Here is a 20,869-nt window from a genome sequence, read left to right on the forward strand (position 1 = left end):
AAAATGTGGCTTAAATTAAAAGAAGCTTGCACCCTTTTCTTTGCAAACTTTGTGCCTTTGGTATACAGGACCCATCCGCTTTAACTTAGACGTCAATAATCGGGGAAGTGGTGTAAAATCTGATTCTGCAGCCGGGACGCAGGGCGGAGAGGCCATTGTTGGGTGTCTTCAGTGGGAGGTAGGTAGGCAGGGTTCTTTGTGCAGGTGAACGTGAAAAGGTTTTGACTCCTCGGGCTAATTTCCTGCTTTTGTGTGCGGCTGTAGCACGCCTGCGCGCCGCCAGCAGTTGTTGCTGGTAAGATGAGTAAGGAGCAGGTGGGGGAAGAGGCTGTGTCATTGAAATAGCTGGCAGGAGCAGGCAACAAGCGCCAACATCTATGTCAAGACTGTCTACCTGCAAGGTGTGTAATCATGATGGCTATGAACGGGAAGCAACAGTTCAGTATGCACCCAATTCTCCAGGAGCCCAAGTACCCGAGCTTGCACACCAGCTCAGATGCCATGAGGAGGGTTTGTCTACCAACCCCACCGGTACGTATCTGTATGATTACCGCTTTAAGGCACGGTTTTGACAGGCGCGGCTTAATGTTTTTTTCATGTCACCAGAACAATCGCGTAGCTCTTGTACCTCTTCACATGTCTATTCAGCCAAGTCTCTTGACTTCAGATTAATTTTTATGACCTGTGCTTTGAGGGAAGTTTTTTTTAACGAAAATGTTTTTTAATACGGAGTTGACAGAATTCCCCACTGACTGCATGTGTGTGCATTCTTGCCTGCAGCTTCAGAGCAATATATTCGGCGGCTTTGACGAGTCTCTGTTAGCCCGCGCTGAAGCTTTGGCAGCTGTGGATGTGGTAGCTCACAGCAAGAGTCACCACCACTTCAAGCCGGACATCACCTACCATACCATGAGCAGCGTCCCCTGCAGCTCCAGCTCATCGACCCTCGCCATCTCTCATCCGTCGACGCTGTCGTCTCACCATGTCCACCCCGGCCACCAGATACTGGACACCGAGCTGCTGGACATCTCCCCGAGTTTGACGGGTATGGCAGGACCAGACCCATCGTCGATGCTCTCCACGCAAGCCCACTCTCACAACCTCAACACCATGGGGAATCTACACCAAGCGATGTCCATGAGCCACCCTCACTCCTTCGCCACCCACAACGGTATGCCGTGCCTAAACGACGTAGAAGCCGACCCCAGGGAGCTGGAAGCTTTTGCCGAGAGGTTTAAGCAGAGGAGAATCAAACTGGGAGTGACACAGGCTGATGTCGGCTCTGCCTTGGCCAATTTGAAGATTCCCGGGGTGGGCTCCCTCAGTCAGAGTACCATCTGCAGGTTCGAATCCTTGACTCTTTCGCACAATAACATGATCGCACTTAAGCCGGTGCTTCAGACGTGGCTGGAAGAGGCGGAAAACGCTTACAGAGAGAAGGCAAACAAGCCGGAGATGTTCAGCTCCAGTGAGAGAAAGCGCAAGCGGACCTCCATCGCCGCTCCGGAGAAGCGCTCTCTGGAAGCTTACTTTGCCATCCAGCCCCGTCCCTCCTCAGAGAAAATCGCAGCGATCGCAGAGAAGTTAGACCTTAAGAAAAATGTGGTAAGGGTCTGGTTTTGCAATCAAAGACAGAAGCAGAAGCGGATGAAATACTCAGCAAATCACTGACCGGCTGGCGTAGGGAGATAGCAAACAGACTGGAATGTTCAATGTCTTCGCTAAGGACTTAAGCCATGGACCTTAGATCAAACTAACTTCCTACACTCCTAAAACAACAAACTCCGAGAAAGCCCCGGTGTGTGTCGAGGGTCACTTTGGAAGGATGTGCGACAGATAACTCTGTTTAGCGGTTCTCTGCTCCCCGCCCGCCTCTCCTTGGGAAAACAACGATCTTCGCTCCGTCCGTCCACGAGTTCGATCCAAGATCCCAGATTTCCTCATTTCCTTCCAGATTTCCAAAAAAAAACACGATCAAACTTAAATCCCCAGTGTTGTCACGGATACTCGAGTGAAAATGAGTTTCAGCACTTCGGTTTTAATAGTATCCTTTATCTATTTTTCCTGAGGTAATTGCACTGCTAAATTAATATTTAATGTTATTTGTTTCCTGGGTTATTAAAACAAAACGAGAGCTGCCACTGCGAGACTAACACGCCGTGTCTGTCACTCTGAATAACCGGGGACGGGCCTCTACCTACATGTATCCTCAATGTGATTTCAGCTTCTCCTTTCGCCGCTAGTTTGGCAGCCTCTCTTCCTTGTTTTAATGAGTTGCTGACAAGCGAACATGAATATTGTATAGCAAAGCGTCTGCAACCCCATCTGTCCGAAGCTCGCCCGGCTGCATTTTTTTTTACGAAATTCTCTCTGCCAAGGGTGTGTGCGGAAGATAGTAATCGAGTACCTGGAGCTCTCGCTGCCTTTGCACGTGTTGGTGTGATGGAGGCACAGATCGGTCTCCATTGGAACGGTACTTATTCCTTGGTTTCTGGGCAGCCTGCAAAAGATTCTCAGAATTGAGTTGAAGAGCGTGCATACCATAAGACATAACAGCAGAATTTTTCCCTTCGGCCCATCGAGTCTGCTGATTTATTATCCCAATGACTTGGCCTCCACAGCCGTCTGTGGCAATGAATTCCTCTGAAACCTACGGAGAACCTAACAGCGGAAAGTACAAGATACCCGGAAAAGGGTATGAAGGAACAGACTGGAAATTATGCATTTAATATCGGACTCGATTCCTCTCACATTTCCAGATCCTTCCAACTTTGTGTGTGGAAACGAGTTGACTTGAGAGGTCCATGAGATTCCTGATCTGCCTTAATAAACAGACGATCTTTGCACAGCTGAAAAATCAGCTGTCTCCATTACATTGCAATACACGACAAGAAAGTTAAGGAGATCTTTATGAGGGATACACGTCATATTTTATATTATCAGTAGAGGCTCCAGGCCGTTTCTCTGCAGACGTGTGTTTTCGCCTGTAGAAGTACTTTGGTTGCATCCTATATCCTATAAATGAAGAGATCCCAGTAAGAAATGATGATAACATTGGCAGTTGGCAATTTAATAATTAAAAACTCACCGGTTACAATGCTCGTCGCCGGCATCGAATGAGTAAAAGTATCTTTGAAACTATATAGTAAAATGTTATATTTTTAAGAGAATCACCCGCGACTATTATATTGTCTTGTTACATACAATCCCATTCCCCCCTCATTCTTATTGGTCTGATTTGCGAAGAAACCATTAAGTCAGAGTAATGGTATTCAAGGGCGTTGGGCAGTATATTGGTCTTTCAAAGTGTGGTCCTTTACAAAAAAAAATCCGGAGGCGTGTATGTTATTCAGACAATCTATATATTGTATATAAATAATTTATTGCAAATTATACCGAGGTTAGCAATAACATCTTCAACTTCGAACACCTTATAATAATCTTTATTTTTTTCTTGTTTGAGCGTGTGCGGTCTTTGTTCTGGAGAATATTTCTTAAAATAAAAGCTTTATAATTTAAATTATTAAAAAGATGTTCTTGTTAATGCGTGTTATTTTCTACGTGGATGTCAATGCACTTGTTCACTCACCAATATTATTTATCTTCAAATATTAAAAACAAACGTGAAGGACTGCTGTAGATTACTGATTTTAAATAAAGCTAAATTAAGTGAACTAGTTTCTGTTTTGGGTGTGATCGAGAAGCTGGGCGCAAAATGGAGCGAGGTTACATTTTAAGTTTCCCTTCACTGAATATAAGTAAGCTTTCTTGAAAATTGATTGAAATTAAGTCTTCCGTAAGTACAAGAGATTCTGAAGATGCAGAAAATCCAAAGCAACACACATAAAATTCTGGAGGAACTCAGCAGGTCAGGCAGCATCCATGGAAATGAACAGTCAACGTTTCGGGCCGAGACCCTTCTCCATGGCGTAGTGGTTGATTGTTATCAGAACCTTGACGCAAAATGGAGCGGGGTTACTTTTCAAGTTTCCTTTCAGCTGAGTATAAGCTTTCTAGAAAATTAATTGAACTGAAGCTTCCTGTGTCTATTGGTTAATTGTCGTCACGCACTAGCAAATGATTCGCTCTCTACAGGTTACATTCAAAAGCTCAGATAGCTCGCTCACATATCCACCAGGATTTCTATTTGCACTTGTCCCATCCGTCATCCGAGCCCCGTCCTTGCATCTTTTCCCGCACAGGCTCCATAACGGTTCGGGTGTCTCTGGGCCAATAACCACATGCCTTAGGTTCTAGTTCCTCGTCTCCCTGAAGCGTGAGGTCAACGCGGCACAACACACACAATAAAATCAAATCTTACCTCATCGTTTGCCATCGCCAAAAGAAAATATAATATTTTTTCTCAGTTACTCAAAAAGAATCTTTTACAAATGAAATCTTTGCGAAGTTTCATTTCAATGGCGGCTTGTGTTGGCCGGAATTCACACCACTCAGTGATTTTTTTTCTATCTCCGATGACATTGTTGATATTCATTTCCTTACCTTGCATTTAAAAAAAAACAGATTAACCGTAGGCAGTATTGAAAGGCACAAACAGAGCCGAAATTTAGAAGCACACTGTGCTTGATTTGGTCAGGTAGCATTTTCAGGAAATGAAAAAAATATTACCCATTGAATGGGTTAGTTTGAGTTACACGTCTTCAATAACCAGGGGACATGAAATTTAAAACACCTCATTCAATCAGAAAGATGTCCCAAGATTCCTAAACAATAATCTGTTAGAGTTTTCACTCATCCTTTGGAGACACCCATTCAGGCCCGGGTGAGACGAGAGATCAGAAATTCAATAACACCAGTGGAAGGATAGCCTGGGAAATCTGTTGGTTCTGTCACGCGACTCACAAAGACGGACAAAGTGTCAAATACACGGGGAAATGAAATTCAATTACGGTAGTGGTTAAATGCCTGCAAAAAAATAGATCTCAGGGTAGTATATGCTGTTATATACGTACTTTGTTAATACATTTACTTTGAACTTTGAAATAAGTTCCGGAGTTAATTAGGTTCAGGTAACTAAACTCCAGCGTGGTTTAAGATTCCCTTAACCGCACATGCGGCAGCGTCAACAGACCTCTAGCGTCCATTTCAATCCTGTTTGGCTAGGGTTCATCTTTGTCTTGGACCTTCCCCAAGTGTACATTCTGTGCATTTAGTATTCTGGCCCATAGATTAATTTTCCAAAGACACTGTTCCCCTTCCATCCCTGTTTCGCAAGCGCATTTCTAATAAAGAAATACTATGAGTCTAGTAAGGGCCAGTTAGAATTTCATGCCCCAGGACCCCATTACAAATTGAAATTTTGCCTATTACTTTATCTCCTTGTTAGTCCTGAACTTTCTTACACGTTCTGAAATGTTCTTGTAAATGTAAAACGTGTGTTGCAAGTCTCATGCGTGCTTGCCAACTGATGAAAATCCTTGAAATACACACACTCATATCCAACTTCACGGGAGAAGCCTGTGTGCTGTCCACACTTCCGATTCCCTTCAGCTTTCCATTTCCAAAGCAAATGCCTACGCGTACTTTGATAATACATTTGCTAAGGTCAAACTATTTCACATATTGACACGCAGAAGTGGAACGAAGAGGCTAATTGGAATTTGGCGGCTTTTTGATGGGTTAGAGACAAAGTAGGGCGAGGCGACACGGTAATGTCGTGGTGGTGGCTATCCCTCAAGGTCGAGGGTGATGGTCTTCGTTCCGTTTCCACAGAGCGAGGACGCCTGTGCGTGTATTTGTTTAACGTGTACTTGATGTTGCACTCCAAGAAGCACACGATACTTCACAAGTCAACCAATTTGTGTTGAGTTCGCAGTAACTTCGTCCGCCTGTTCCACCGTTGCGGTCTTGGTTGGATTGTTCTTTGTCAGGGAGCTCACCCTCGACCTTACCACCATGGGTACCAGGAGCATAGCTCCAGACGGCATCGCCCTCGGGATCTCAGGACCACACAAGGTTCTCCATCACGACAGGACTATTACTGTGCCAGCGACCCGGTAAGGATTTTCCCCGTTTCCCCTGAGTTTATAGGGTCTCCCCTTGCGACTTGCGCTGGTTTCCTCCGGAAGCTTCGATTTCCGCCCACATAGGGTGTAATTGGGCGGCGCGGACTCGTTAGGCTGGAAGGGCCTGTTACAGAGCTTATCATTAAATAAAATAGCGTCTTTAATAAACAGTTTCCTCATTTTAAGCTGTATGTCATTCTCTGGATGAGAACTCACTGGCGCGAGTTTCTCATCCAGCTGAGAGCATCATTCTGGATGACGAGGAGAAGACGCTTTGGCATGGCCTCTCCTCACTGATACCGAGTAACGACCGGGGAGGGAGGCCTTGATGGCTAAAGAAAGGCCGTGAAGAAACAAAGGCCGAAAAACCGAACACGGTCATTTATCTGAACATTGACTGCGGGTCGGGAGCATTGATATAATATTCACGCATAATCACAGCGCGGGCATTATTTGTCAAAATAATCTATTATCGGGTAAGATTAAACATAACCCGTAATAGTTACTACTATAAAAGACAGCAAAATTAGAGATTTTCTTTTATTATTTTAGAACATACGTCTTGTGTGCGTTTCCTTTCATCTGGGATCTGAGTTTTGATTTTATACTTATTTTCTTTTGCACTTTACATTGTGGAAGTAAAGTAGATGTGTAAGAAACAAACTGTTTTAATGAACTACTGTCTTGTAATATCGAGGGAAAGAGAGGCCTCCTATTAAAAGAGGCCAAAATGGTTCTATTCTCGAATCCCCAAAGCATTGTAATGATAAAAAATTAATGTAACAGGCCGAGTATCTTGTGAATATTTTACTGAGAATTTCAATGCGGAGGCATCGAAGTCGGAATAAAAATGATATGAGCTTATTGTAGGGCAGATGTTGCCAGTTTCTGCTATTTTCCTTTTCCTGTGAATCCGCGCGCTTTCCCCTCTCTCTCTCCCCCAAACAGGAATCCTGCCACAGATATTTGTTCCTAATCAAACTGTTGTTAATAATAAATGGATGCACATTATATTGCTCGTTTTGAAAATGTTGAAGACGGTTAATGCAATATTAATCGGCCAGGTTGATATAAAACAGAGAGAAAGCGTGTTGGGCATTGAAGGCACAGTCACTTCCAACAGGACTTCGGCGCGGAGAGGCAGTAGGTCCTACAGCCGTGGTAAGCCCTTCTTACTATTCTTGAACTGAACGGGTCAATGTGCAAGGAGGCTGTGCGTCTAGCGGAGGATATGTATTGAGTAGTGTGTGTGTGATTTGCAGATGATAACCGACTTTTAAAAAATCTTAAGTTTAACTATTGTTATTCAGTTTTCAGTGGAATTGTGATTTCAACTGGACCTGCAGCTCCGCTGAGTTGTTTCCATTGTTCTGTTTGCGCCACTGGTTTGTGTGGAAACGACATGGCGAAGAGATCAACAGGTCTCCAAATAGCATCGTTTATTCGTTTCACAGCGGTTAACATTTCCCCGAAACCGATTCGGTTTAAATCGGAGCTATTTGTTTCTCGCTAATAATTATGTTGAAAGATTACCTCAGTACGAGGAGAATGAAAAGATTTTTTTTTTTCAGTCGGGTGTTTAGATTCTGTTTTATGTGCAACTGAGGTCTGAGAGAAAAAGATCTAAGAAAACGAGTCAGATTATGGCAGCTTTCTCAAGTCTTCGTCAAACTGATTGGAGAAGAGAATCCTGATCTGGATAGATTTCACTTAACAATTATTAGAAAAATTAGCTTGGAGTGCTTCAGGGTACAGAGAGCGCAAAAGTTTCCATCTTCTTTAGAAACATTGGAAGCCATTCGCGTCAAACACAGATGGGGAGAAGAGCCCGTTCTCTCAACACATATTTGCTTCCTACTCCCCTTCACCTCCTCAATACGGCTTGCATGGGTAACTCCAGTCATTGCGCACAAGTAATTCGTGTACGTAAGAATTACCAAGGAAGTAACAATTAATGGAGAAGATTAATACCTATCGATGATAGGGTTTTTTTTTCTATAGACGATGAGTCCCCAGAATACTACATCTTCAGCCGGAGGCTGATTTTTCTTTATTCATTTGTTTGAGTAAGGTAGATAATTTAAGGGGCGAGAATAAGTGCAGGAAAGGGAAATAAGTAAGAAGAAAACCGGGAGGAGTTTCCTGCGGTCCAGAGGCACCAGTCCAGAGCAGCTGGGTTGGAAGAGCTGGCTTTGTGTTGTAAACTCAATGCCATTTCCTGCACAACATCACAGTGACTATTCTGTCTATGTATTCACAATCTATGTGGCCAATTTATCAGGTACACCTGGACACCTGCTCAATTATGCAGATATCTAAATGCCAATCATGTGCCAGAACCTCAATGCATAGAAACATGCAGACATGTTCTGTTGTGTTCTGTTCTGTTGCTAACCCTGATTTAACCCTAACCTCATGAACAAGCTTGTCTCCAAACATCAGAATGGGGGGAAATGTGATTTAATTGACTTTAACGTGGAATGGTTGTTGGTGCCAGACAGGGGTGGGTTGAGTATCTCAGGAACTGCTGATCTCCTGGAATTTTCATGCACAACAGACTCCAGAGTTCAATGGTGCGAAAAAATAAAACAAAAAATGCAATGAGTGGCATTTCTGTGGGGGGGGGGGGAATGATAGAGATTAGAGGAAAATGGTCAGACTGGTTCAAGGTGAGAGGAAGGCGACAATATCTCAAATAAGCATGTGTTACAGCAGTGGTGTGTGGATGAGCATCTCTAAATGCTCAACACATCAAATCTTGAAGTGGATGGGCTACAGCAGCAGAAGACCAAACCATGCTCAGTGGCCACTTTATTAGGTACACGAGGTACCTAATAAAGTGGCCACTGAATGTATATTCTCTGATGCATTCAATATTCTTTTTACAAGACTATAAATATTCTCCTTCAATAGGATATTCAATATTTTTAGTTCCAAAGGCATTCAGTATTCACCGTGTTTCTAAAATATTCAACACTTTCCATAAAACATTCAGTATGCTCCCTCTCTCTTTATAAAACATTCAATACTCTTTCATTTTATAAAACATTTAGCATTCACACTCCCTCTTTCTCCAACACATTCATCATTCGCTCTTTGTCTCTCCCCCATCTCCATTGCATTCTGGTTCCTGTCTGCTATCTTGAGTCCGTCATAATCTATCCCATGCATTTAATGTCTGTGGATCATAAATCAACACTAGAAGTAGCTCTTTTTTATTCACAGTCCATTTATATAAAAGGCAGCTAATTGCACAGAGTCCTCCAGACAGATACCTTCCAGAGCCCCTGCTGGAATCAAATTGAAATTTGTCATTATATGGTCTATTAGAAAGGTTTTTAACTGACTAATAAAAGTGTGATGTATCTGTGTTTAAGTGATATGAGGAACTAATTAGCCACTTAGTAGTAGGCAGCTCTAACATCTTTCAGGATCTATATAGGTATTCAATACAAATTCATTTCTATCTTTAATGAACATTGTAAAAAGGTAGAATGTGGCAAAAACTTTAAGAGGTCATTCCATAATTTTTATATTAAATTCTCTTTAAAGCTTAGTTCATAGGAATGATTGAGTCTTCAAACTATTTTCATAGCTTTAGGGAATTTGAGCTGTCAGTGTAATCTAACAGAACATCCTATAGAACATATAGAACAAGAATAGCAGAGTACTATAAGGCCTTTCAGCCCACAATGTTGTGCTGATCCTTTAACCTACTCCAAGATCAATGTAACCTTTCACTTCCACATAGCCCAACAGAACAAGAACTAATGATGCTAGAAAGTGATTATGAATAAACACATAATCTTTGTTGGAGGACAAAGTCTTGTGTGTAAGATATTATTATTGTGAATGTGCAGCAATATTCAAGATTCAAGATTGTTTATGGCTATGCCTCAGTACGTGAGTGTAAAGTAGAATGAAATGATTGTTACGCTGGATCTGATGCAGCGTTAAAAACACAATAAGCATAAAGAACACAATAAACAAATAAAAAACACAATAAATGTAAATATACTGTCACAATAAATGTAAATATACTGTAAAAGCAACCCTATAGAACAGAAAGTAATTATAACTTCCATAAAGTGTCTGTACATAGAGTGATGCTGGATGATGTGTAAGCAGGGATGGAGGAAGGGTGGTGGTATGCGTTAATGGGCAGAGGTGTTGTTCCCCCTGACAGCTGGAAGGAAATAATTGTTTCTGGGTCTGATGGTCCTGGCGTGGATTCGGTGTAGCCTCCTCCCTGATGGGAACGGGACAAACAATCCATGAGAAGGGTGTGTGGGACCCTTGATCTTTTTTCCCAATGAAATATGACCAGAAACAATAGCATCCTACTATTGTGTGAAATAATATTGGCAATCAATGGACTACTGTAAAAATGAAATAAATACAGAAAGTACAGGAAATGGCAGCGTCCGTGGAAAGAGGATCCACGTTAGTGTTTCAAGCTAAAGATCCTTCATGGGAACTCTGAAGAACTTAATAAAAAGCCTTTGACCTGAAATGTTAATGCTTCTTCTCTTCCCACAGATGCTGCCTGACTTAATGAATATTTCAAGCATTTCCTGTTTTTATTTCCAGAATCAAACTTGTATAGGCCTATATTTCAGAGGTGGTCTTCCATCATTTTCCTCATGTAATCACAAAATATGACCTCCCTGCTATGTGAGTCAATATGAGACAAGAGAAAACTGAGCTATGGTAGCTATGAATGGTCTGGTGAAGGACCTTGGCTCAAAACAGCAACCTTTATGACTCTCCATAGATGCTGCCTGACCTGTTGAACTCCTCCAGAACGTTATGTGTTACTCTGGATTCCCAGCATCCTCAAAATCTCTTCTTTCTATGAATAGACTGAACAGGTTGTAAGCTGCTAGATCAGTGCAGAGTAGTTTCCACATTGATGCAAGATGTGATGTAACAGATATATAGAAGAGAAAATGTCATTCACATAACTAACTTTTTAATTACATGAAAAAGAATTGATGTTCCATAACATTTTTTAATGGCTACTTGGTGGGCATTGTGGATTCTGTGGGCTGAATGAACTTTTACCAAGCTGTATGATTCAATTATTCTATAAAACTTACACTCTCTGGTTAAATTAATGGATAAATTATGGATAAATTTCTGTTCAGGAAACTATTTTTCTTTCCACAAGCAACAGTGGGCAGTGATGCATGGAACAGCATAAGGCAGTTGTTTTCAACATCACCATTTATTATAAATATTATAAAGCTGAATGTAGTAATTTAATTCTAAGTGTGAATTTGCTCTATTAGTTTTGATGATCACTTAAATTGGCAGACGGGACACTTACGAGTTAATGCAGACTGCAGGCATAGGATATCCCCTGTTGTGATGCATTAATCCTAGTCAGATAGAACAGACATTGCTGGAACTGTTGCAGTAATGTTTAATGGAACTGTGGATGCTAATATACTGAAGCATAAACAAACCCAGAGGAACTCGGCTTGTGAAGAAATGATGTATAAATTCTGTATAATGTGTTAAACAATAGTTAAAGCACGATGGAAGATTGTGTAGGGGGGAATTATGTTCATAGCAACAGAACTATCAGTGGGACCCCTTGAATTGACAACTGTGGTTACGTTGAATAATGGGACACCACAACTTACCTTGAAGCAGAGTAAGCTAAGAGTACAAGTTCAAGTTTATTGTCATTCAACCATAAACATGTATGCAGCTAAATGAAACAGCATTCCTCTGGGACAAGGGGTCAAAACACAGTACATACTGTAGGATACAAAACAGAGCAGTTGGATCGGAATTTGAATCTGAGTACATCTGAGTATGTTTAAAAAATCTTACACAGATACAGATATAATGAGCCAAGTGTCCCCCATCCAAGGTCTGTGATCTATTCTACATATCTGGTGCAATATTGTATACAGCGCAGTTATTGCATTCAGGGCAAACAAGAACAGCAAATGCTGTTTCTGATGTTAAATACAATGAAGTATTTTCTTTTGCACACTGGTTGCTTGTGTGTGCGAGTTTTCACTGATTCTATTGTATTTCTTTGTATTTTTGGGTGGCAGGGTGGAGATGCATCTCCCAATAGAGTTGTAAGGTGCTCCTTCCCTTTGCAGTCACCCTTGGGCAAGGTGCAGCAGTTGCTTAGCCGCCCCCCCCAGTCAGGGTCAAGTGAAGCCATGGGAGCAGGTGGTGGATGGCCGTATGAGCAGCTGGTGCATACCACAAGTCCTGGTTATGTGACTACTGATGCCAGACAATCTCTGAAGAGTTTTGATAATAGCTGTGGTTGCCTTTCTTTTAAAGACCCTGCCCAAAAGGAAGCAATGGCAAGCGACTTCTGTAGAAAAATTTGCCATGGTCGTGGATAGATCATGATCATTTACGTCATACGACATGGCACATAATGATGATGATGAATCTTTGTACATACTGTGAATACCTGCAAGAAAATCTATCTTAGGGTAGTACTTTGATAATAAATTTACTTTGAACTTTGAAGGCTTCCCATAAGTTATACCATTAAGCTTTGCTACTTCATGTTACAATAGGTATCTCTTGTCAGCACAGCAATTTGTTATACATCGTCAAGGGAGTTATAATTTAGCAAGGAACCACTGGCAGCACTCTGCTAATTCCTTCAGGATGTTGTTGGCACAGTATTTCTTACTACCTTGGAATTTTCAGCAGCAATCAAAATTGGTGCCATACTCAGTTTATATGGGTCATTGTCAGTGTGGGCATGCTATGTTGGCACTGGAATGTGTGGTGACCATTCCAGAAAAAAGCTTTCACCAGTCTGGATGTCAGAAGTTTTGAGAGAGGGGTCCTCAATCAGGTCCACTGCCAGAGTACAGAATGCAGCAGCCGGTCGCTACTGTGAAAAAGAGCTTTGAGCAGCGACCAATCAGTGTTTGGGATTGATTAGCAAGAGCAAATTAATGGAGGGCAAGGCCAAGCGCAGCAGCCATTGTCAGTGTGGATAGGCACAGGGCAGTGATCCTGAGGCTTTAGCTACTTGAGGTTTCAGCAAAGAGAGGCTTCAAGCAGAGAAAGTAAAGGAAAGAAAAGATCAAAATTATTTTTTTTCCTTCCCTTCTTTATATCTGCTCAGCTCGGACAGTAGAGATGCCAGGCAGGTTAGTTGAATGCTCCTCTTGTGGGATGTGGGAAGGCAAAGAGAGGGCATTCATTAGAGCAAAAATTAGTGGGCAGTTAAAGATTGGGAAGCTTTTAAAAACCAACTGAAAGCAACTAAAAAAGTAATTTAGAAGGTAAAAATGGAATACAAAAGTAAGCTAACCAATAATATTAACGGGAATACCAAAAGTTTCTTCGGATACATTAAGTGTAAATGAGAGGCAAGAGTGGATATTGGATTGCTGGACAACGATGCTGGAGAGGTAGTTATGGGGAACAAGAAAATGGCAGATGAACTGAATAAGTATTGTGCATCAGTCGTGGGCAAAGTACTGGAGAGTTTAACATCGGTAGCTGAGCGAAGGGCGCTGAGTAGGCTACGGTCAATTATGGATAACTCTGAACATCCTCTACATAGCACCATCCAGAGACAGAGAAGCAGTTTCAGCGACAGGTTACTATCGATGCAATGCTCCTCAGACAGGATGACGAGGTCAATACTCCCCAATGCCATTAGGCTTTACAATTCTACCGCCAGGACTTAATAACTTTTTTAAAAGCTATTATTAATGCTTTTTGAGATAGTGATTTAGATGCATATCATATTTTTTTACTGAGTTAAGTATTGTATGTAATTAGTTTTGCTACAACAAGTGTATGGGACATTGGAAAAAAAGTTGAATTTCCCCATGGGGATGAATAAAGTATCTATCTATCTATCTATCTATCTATCTATCTATCTATCTATCTATCTATCTATCTATCTATCTATCAGTCTTCACTGTGGAAGGCACTAGCATGGTGGAAGCTCCAGGTGTTAGGGGTCATGAAGTATGCAAAGTTACCATAACTAGAGAGAAGGTTCCTGGGAGCTGAAAGATCTGAAGGTAGATAAGTCACCTGGACAAGAAGATGTACACTCCAGGGTTCTGAAAGTGGTGGTTGAAGAGATTGTGAAGGCATGGGTAATGATCTTTTAAGAATTACTAAATTCTGGAATAGTTTTGGAAGGTTGGAGAATTGCAATTGTCACTCCACACTTTAAGAAGGAAAAGAGACACAAGAAAGTAAACTATAGGTCAGTTAGTCTGACCTCAGGGGTTGGAAAGATGTTGGAGTCGATTATTAAGGATGAGTTCTCAGTGTACTTGGAGTTACATGATTAATTATGTTATAGCCAGCATGGATTCCTCAACGGAAAATCTTGCCTGACAAATCTGTTGGCATTCTTTGAAAAAATAACAAGCAGGATAGACTAAGGAGAATTGGATGATGTTATGTACTTGGATTTTTAGAAGACTTTTGACAAGGTGCCATACATGAGGCTGCTTAGCAAACCATGAGTGCATGGTATTACAGAAAAGATCCTAGCATGGATAAAGCAGGAGGCCAAGCGTGGGACTAAAGGGAGCCTTCTTTGGCTGGCTGCCATGACCTAGTGGTGTTCCTCAGGGGTCTGTGTTGGAACTGATTCTTTTTACTTTGTATGTCAATAATTTGGATGATGGAATTGATGAGTTTGTCACAAAGTTTGCAGACAGTATGTAGATAAGTGAATGGGGCAGGTAGTTTTGAGGAAATAGAGAGGCTACAGAAGGATTTAGACAGATTAGGAGAATGGGCAAAGAAATGGCAGATGGAATACAGTGTCAGGAAGTGTATGGTCATGCAATTTTGTCAAAGAAATGGAACCGCAAATTATTTTCTAAATGGAGAGAAAATATAAACATCTGAGGCAGAAAGTGTCTTGGGAGTCATTGTGCAGGATTTCCTAAAGGTTAGTTTGCAGGTTGAGTCTGTGGTGAGGCAAGCAAATGTTAGTTTTCATTTCAAAAAAATGAGAATATAAAAGCAAGGATGTAATGTTGAGGCTTTATAAAGCACATTTGGAGTATTGTCATCAATTTTGGTTTCTTATCTTGGAAAGGATGTGCTGAAACTTGAAAAGATTCAGAGGAGATTCACAAAATTGTTTCCAGGATTGAATGGCTTGTCATATGAAGAGAGTTTGTCGCCTATGGGTCTGTATTCACTGGAATTCATAAGAATGAGGGGTGACCTCATTGGAACCTATTGAATGATGAAAGAGTTTGTTAGAATGGATGTGGAGAGGATGTTTCCTATGGTGGAGAGTCTAAGAACAGTGGACGCAGTCTCAGTATAAAGGGGCGTCCTTTTAGAATAGAGATGGGGAGGAATTTCTTTATCCAGAGCATGGTGAGTCTGTGGAATTTTTTGGCCCAGGCAGCTGTGGAGGCCAAGTCTTAACGTATATTTAAGGCAGAGGTTGATAGATTCCTGACTGTTTCGGGCAATTCCTGATAGGGGGAGAGGGGCTGAGATGAAAATTGGATCAGCCATAATGAAATGGCGGAGCAGACTCGATGGGCCAAATGTCCTAATTCTGCTCTTATATATTATGGTCTATGGTCCTTTGACACTTGAGGGCTATGCCCAGCACACCCTTAGGTTTTGTTGGTTGTTGGTTGTTTCCCTCTATGTTTTGATGTACATGTGATCAATACATGAATGTGAATGTGAACCTGAATCTGTAGGTCATGTTAGTATGGAATATGTTGGCCATGTTAGACCATTTGTCACACACAAGACCAAGTTAAAGGCCCATATCTATGTGACACAATTTGTTCCTTCTTCTCACCAACTGCCAGCAGTTGGGGTAGGTTGAACTCAAATATCTGGAAAACTGGTTCCTTTCTACCCAGAGTTACAGAGCTATTGACCACATATGCTGTCAAAGCAGCACCCACCCTAAGGCACCCCCACCATCCAGGCCATGCTCTCTTCTTGCTGCTGCTATCATAAAGGAGGTACAGGAGCCTCGGGACTTCACCACATGGTTCAGGAACAGTTATTACTGCTCAGCCACCAGACTCCTGAACTAGATGGGATAACTTTTCACTCAACTTCACTTACCCCATCACTGAACTGCTCCCACAACCTGTAGACTCTTCATGCCATGTTCTCAATATTTATTGCTTATTATTAAGTTGCTTATTTTTTTCCTTTGTATTTACTGTGAATGCCCAAAAGAAAATCAATTTCAGGGTTGTATATGTATATGGTGACATATAGGTACTTTAATAATACATTTACTTTGAACTTAGAACTTTCGACTTTGATTTAGATCTTCTCCAAGGATCAACACCTTGTTGTGGTGGAGAGGCTTATGAGTTTCCAGGAGCAATGTTGCTGGAGCTTAGCTCTTGTTAGTGTCACTATGGCAGTAAGGTCAAGAGGGTGGTAGCAGACAAAGAAGGGTCCAACCAAACCTTCTATGGGGGAGCTGGCATGGTGGACGCATCCAACCAAGACCTCAGTGGTGGAGCCGGCAGAAGATAATGACACAACACAATGGTAGTGAAGGCTGAAGAAGGCTGCAGTAGTGAAGGATCCCCCGTTAGCTTTGCACTCTATGCTACTGGACCTTGATCACAATCCACGTGTGGTGGCTGCCTGTGCATCAGCCTCACCACATTAAACAAAGTCATGTGAAGGTATTGTCAAGGGAGTCCACCCTAACATCACAGTTATGTGGCTCCTGGATTGGCCTCTACAGCCAAATGAGGGCCCATCAAAAGATAGCTCCTTAAGAGAACATCATACCAAACTGAACTAATCGCTCTACCACTATGTTATTACATATAAATTTGTTCCCTTTTTGAACTGAAGTGGATTATTATTGTCTCAATGAACACAAATTATTTAGAAATACAAAGTGCAAAATAAATTCACGCTGGGCCAATGCCTCGTACCACAGTTCCTCTCATAGCATTTCCAAGGTTTTTATGTTTGACCCTTCATTGGTAAGTTAACAAGATACTCATATTATCAGCATATCCTGTTATGAGTATTTCAGATATTACTCTTCATATTACATTTTTAAAAAACTATGAATTATTAGTAACATTTTAATTTATGATTATATATTATAAGATATTTTTTCAGTTGAAGTTTTTGGCAATCAATTGAAGCAATCAGAATCACATAAGTAGTTGAAATAAGGTTGTTCAGCAATTGTCACTTAAAATAGTTGGAAATCAATGAGATAATAAAAGCTTCACTCAGTTCCCATCACTGTTACAGTCCAATACTACAGTAACTTATTCCTAGAGTAATTACTGACAATCACTAACTTCTTAATAGTCAATGGTTGCTTCAAATATGACTGAATTGGCCTTTGGTTATGTGGCCACCAGGATTCCTGAGTACCCAGAGTTCTCTCTCTTTACTTTGTTATATGGCGAACACATCTCGGAACTTTCTTCATTTTTTCCTTTTATATTGCAAGTAACGTCTGGCTGGGATTTTCCATTTACCTTAAAATGAAAATTTCTGACCCTTCTGCATTTTTACAGAGTTAAAATCAAGTCTTGTGTGCTCCAATGCTAATTCATTCTTGCCCAGTTTTCAGAGCTATGGAATTAGAAGCTTATATACCAGGGCAACACAACATACTAAATAGAATTGTATAGAATAGAATAGACTATATCGAATGTTATATTTAATATAAATATTTATCTATATTTAACACAAGCATCAACTCGCCAACAAAAGTATAGTTTTAAATGAAGAAGAGGAAGGGTGACAAGTCAGCTTCTTTTACATACAGAATTTTGAAGATATGAAAATGAATTAACAAATTAAAGATTAAAACACAAACTGAAAATGCTGTATCTACTCAGTAGGACAGACAGCTTCTGTGGGGCAAGAAAAGGATTTATATTTTGAGCTGATGAGCCACGTTCTAAATTCAAAACTGAGAAGATGAGTGGGTAGGCATGGAATGAATGGAAGGACTATTGTGATGAAGTGAAGACCAAAGTTGTCAAGATAACAATTGCTTTACAAATCTGCTTAAATTCTTTGAGGAAGTGACAAAACAAACTGGTGAAGGTAGAGCTGTGGATGTAGTGAATATGGATTTTAGTAAGACATTTGGCAGGGCTCCATATGGTAGGCATGGGATCCAAGGAAATTAGCTGAATGGATTTAGAGCTTGCTTGTCCACAGATAGAAGAGGGTGGTATTAAGATGCAGCACATTCTTTGTGGAGGTCAGTGACCAGAGGTGCTCCACAGGGATCTGTCCTTGGATCCCTACTTTTTCTGATTTTTATAAATGACTTGGATAAGGAAGTGAAAGGATGACATAAAGGTTGATAGTGATGTGAACGTATGGAAGGTTTTCTCAGGTCACTGATAAGGACACTGATAAGATGCAGAGCTGGGCTGAGAGGTGGTATATGGAGTTTGATTCAGGAAAGTGTGAAGTGATACACTTTGGAAGGTCGGACTTGAAGGCTTGAATGTCTGTTTACAGACATTCCCTTCATTCTCTCCACTTCACTCACTGCAATTTAAATGCACTGACTTTTTCCGTGTTTCAGTTCTGATGAAGGGTCCATGACCTGAAGTACTGAATCTATTTAGAGTCTTCAGGCTCAAGGACAGCTTCAAATGTTCAAAGTTCAAAGTCAAATTTTATTATCAGAGTACATACATGTGACCATGAACAACCCTGAGATTATTTTTCTGCGGGCATACTCAGCAAATCTATGGAATAGTAACTGTAAACATCAGGAATTGTAACTATAAGCAAATTGTGCAAATGCAGATACATGGATATGTGGATACAGTAATAAATAATGAGCATGAAATAACGATATAACAGTCCTTAAATGTGTGCAGCTATCCCCTTTGTTCAAGAGCATGATGGTTAAGGGGTAATAACTGTTCTTGAACATGGTGATGTGAGTCCTGAGGCTCCTGTACCTTCTACTTGATGGCAACAGTGAGAATAGAGCATGGCCTGGTTGGTGACAATCTTTGATAATGGATGCTGCTTTTCCACGGCAACATTTCATGTAGAGGGTTGGGAGGGTTTTACTCATGATGCACTAGGCTGAATCCACTACCTTCTGTAGGATTTGTTAGTCAAAGGCATTGGTGTTCCCATACCTGGCCACAATGCAGTCAGTCAGCACACTTTCCACCACACTTCTATAGAGTTTTGCCAAGATTTTTGATGACATGCCAAACCTTTGCAAACTCCTGCAGATGTAGAGGTAGTGTCGTCTTTCCTTCACAATAATATTTATATGATGGGTCCATGACAGGTCTTCGAAGATAGTGATCCCCAGGAATTTAACATTGAATCTCTTCTATCCCACTGTAATTGTAAGTCAGAGGAGCAGAATCTGGCCATTTGGCCCATTAAGTCTACTCTGCCATTCTATCATGGTGATTTATTATCACTGTTAACCACATTCTTCTGTCTTCTCCCTGACACCATTATAAATCATGAACCTATCAATCCCGTTTTTAAATATACCCACCGATGGTCTCCACAGCCATCTGTGACAACGAATTCCACAGATTCATCTCTGTCTGGCTAAAGCAATTCCTATTCATCTAAAGGGACATCCTTGTATTCTGAGTCTGTGCCCTCTGTTCCTAGACTCAACTCCTATAGAAAGCGTCCTTTCCATATCCTTTCTATTTAGGCCTTTCAATGGTTGGCAGTCAGTCTCTAGAGCAGACCTTGTGTACAATGAGATAGACTCTTGGCTCTCGTTATGATTTTGCACTTTATTGTTTACCTGCACTGCGCTTTTTGATAGTTTTTACACTTCATTCTGCATTGCTATTGTTTTCCTTATTCTAATTCAATGCACTGTGTAATGATTTTATCTGTATGAACAGTATGTGAGACAAACTTTTCACTGTGTATTTGTACAGATGTCTATAATGAACTAATACCAATACCAATGCTAATAGCATTAACTATAGCATTACCAATACCAGTACCTGCAGAGCACTACAGATATTCCCCGATGTTGTGTAGGATTTCCAGCCCCTACAGATTTTGCTCAAATCTGAAGACTGATATAGATAAATATCTGGAAAAGTTGGATTAATGATTGTCATCCTCTCTGATGATAGTCACCTTTTCATGGTGGAGAAGCTTGTGGGTTCCAGTGATCCCACCAGTGGAGCTGGTGGAAGATGATGATACATTACAATGGGAGTAAAGGTGAAGGAAGCCTGCAGCAGTGAAGGGTCCACAGTTGTTTTGCATTCCATGCCACTGGACCCCAACCCCAATCTGTCAACAACCCTGAGATTCATTTTCCTTCCGGCATACTATAGAATAGTAACTATAACAGGATCAGTGACAGATCAACCAGATTGCAAAAGACAACAGACTGGCATTCTCCATTAAGAGAGTCCACCCTAACGTCCCAGTTAATGTGAGTCCTGGATGGCCTCTAAAGCCACCTGAGAACCCACCAATAGGCAACCTCTCAGGAGAACATCATACACGATTCAAGAAGAGGGATCTTGGGTCCAAGTTCGTAGCTTCCTGTAAGTGGCTACACAAGGTTGATAGAGTGTTTAAGAAGGTGTCTGGCATGTTTATCTTTATTAGTTGAAGCATTGAGTTCAAGAGTCAGAAAGCTATATTGCAGCATTATAAAACTCTAATTAGGCCGTATTTGGAGCATTACAAACAATTCTGGTCTCCCTGTTATAGGAAGGATGTTAAGGCTTTGTAGAGGGTGTGGAAGACCTTTACCTGAATGAGAAGGCATGTGCTATAATGAGAGTTTAGACAAACTTGAGTTGTTTTTTTCTGGAGTGTTGGAGGCTGAGAGGAGATCGGATAAAGGCTTATAA

At 41.1% G+C, this 20,869-nt stretch overlaps 1 protein-coding gene and 1 long non-coding RNA gene across 2 annotated transcripts in view; both read left to right on the forward strand.

The window, feature by feature from the left end:
- Positions 1-323: 323 nt before the first annotated feature.
- pou4f3 (POU class 4 homeobox 3) lies at positions 324-3,573 on the forward strand. Its single transcript, XM_073067964.1, has 2 exons — positions 324-531; positions 781-3,573. Exons 1-2 carry the CDS (start codon positions 412-414, stop codon positions 1,669-1,671), a joined length of 1,011 nt encoding a protein of 336 aa, XP_072924065.1. The 5' UTR covers positions 324-411; the 3' UTR covers positions 1,672-3,573.
- Positions 3,574-7,061: 3,488 nt separating this feature from the next.
- Positions 7,062-20,869, forward strand: part of LOC140739571 (uncharacterized) — a 76,260-nt gene continuing 62,452 nt past the window's right edge. The window contains exon 1 of the long non-coding RNA XR_012101674.1: positions 7,062-7,187. This is a non-coding gene — a long non-coding RNA (uncharacterized lncRNA). The remainder of the gene's footprint in view (positions 7,188-20,869) is intronic.

Source organism: Hemitrygon akajei, chromosome 15 (assembly GCF_048418815.1).
Source record: "Hemitrygon akajei chromosome 15, sHemAka1.3, whole genome shotgun sequence".
In the NCBI taxonomy this organism is placed as follows: domain Eukaryota; kingdom Metazoa; phylum Chordata; class Chondrichthyes; order Myliobatiformes; family Dasyatidae; genus Hemitrygon; species Hemitrygon akajei.

Coding starts and splice junctions, on each gene's coding strand:
- pou4f3 (XM_073067964.1), top strand. CDS start 412: ATGATGGCTATGAACGGGAAGCAACAGTTCAGTATGCACCCAATTCTC. Junction 532..780: donor TTTGTCTACCAACCCCACCG/GTACGTATCTGT, acceptor TCTTGCCTGCAG/CTTCAGAGCAATATATTCGG.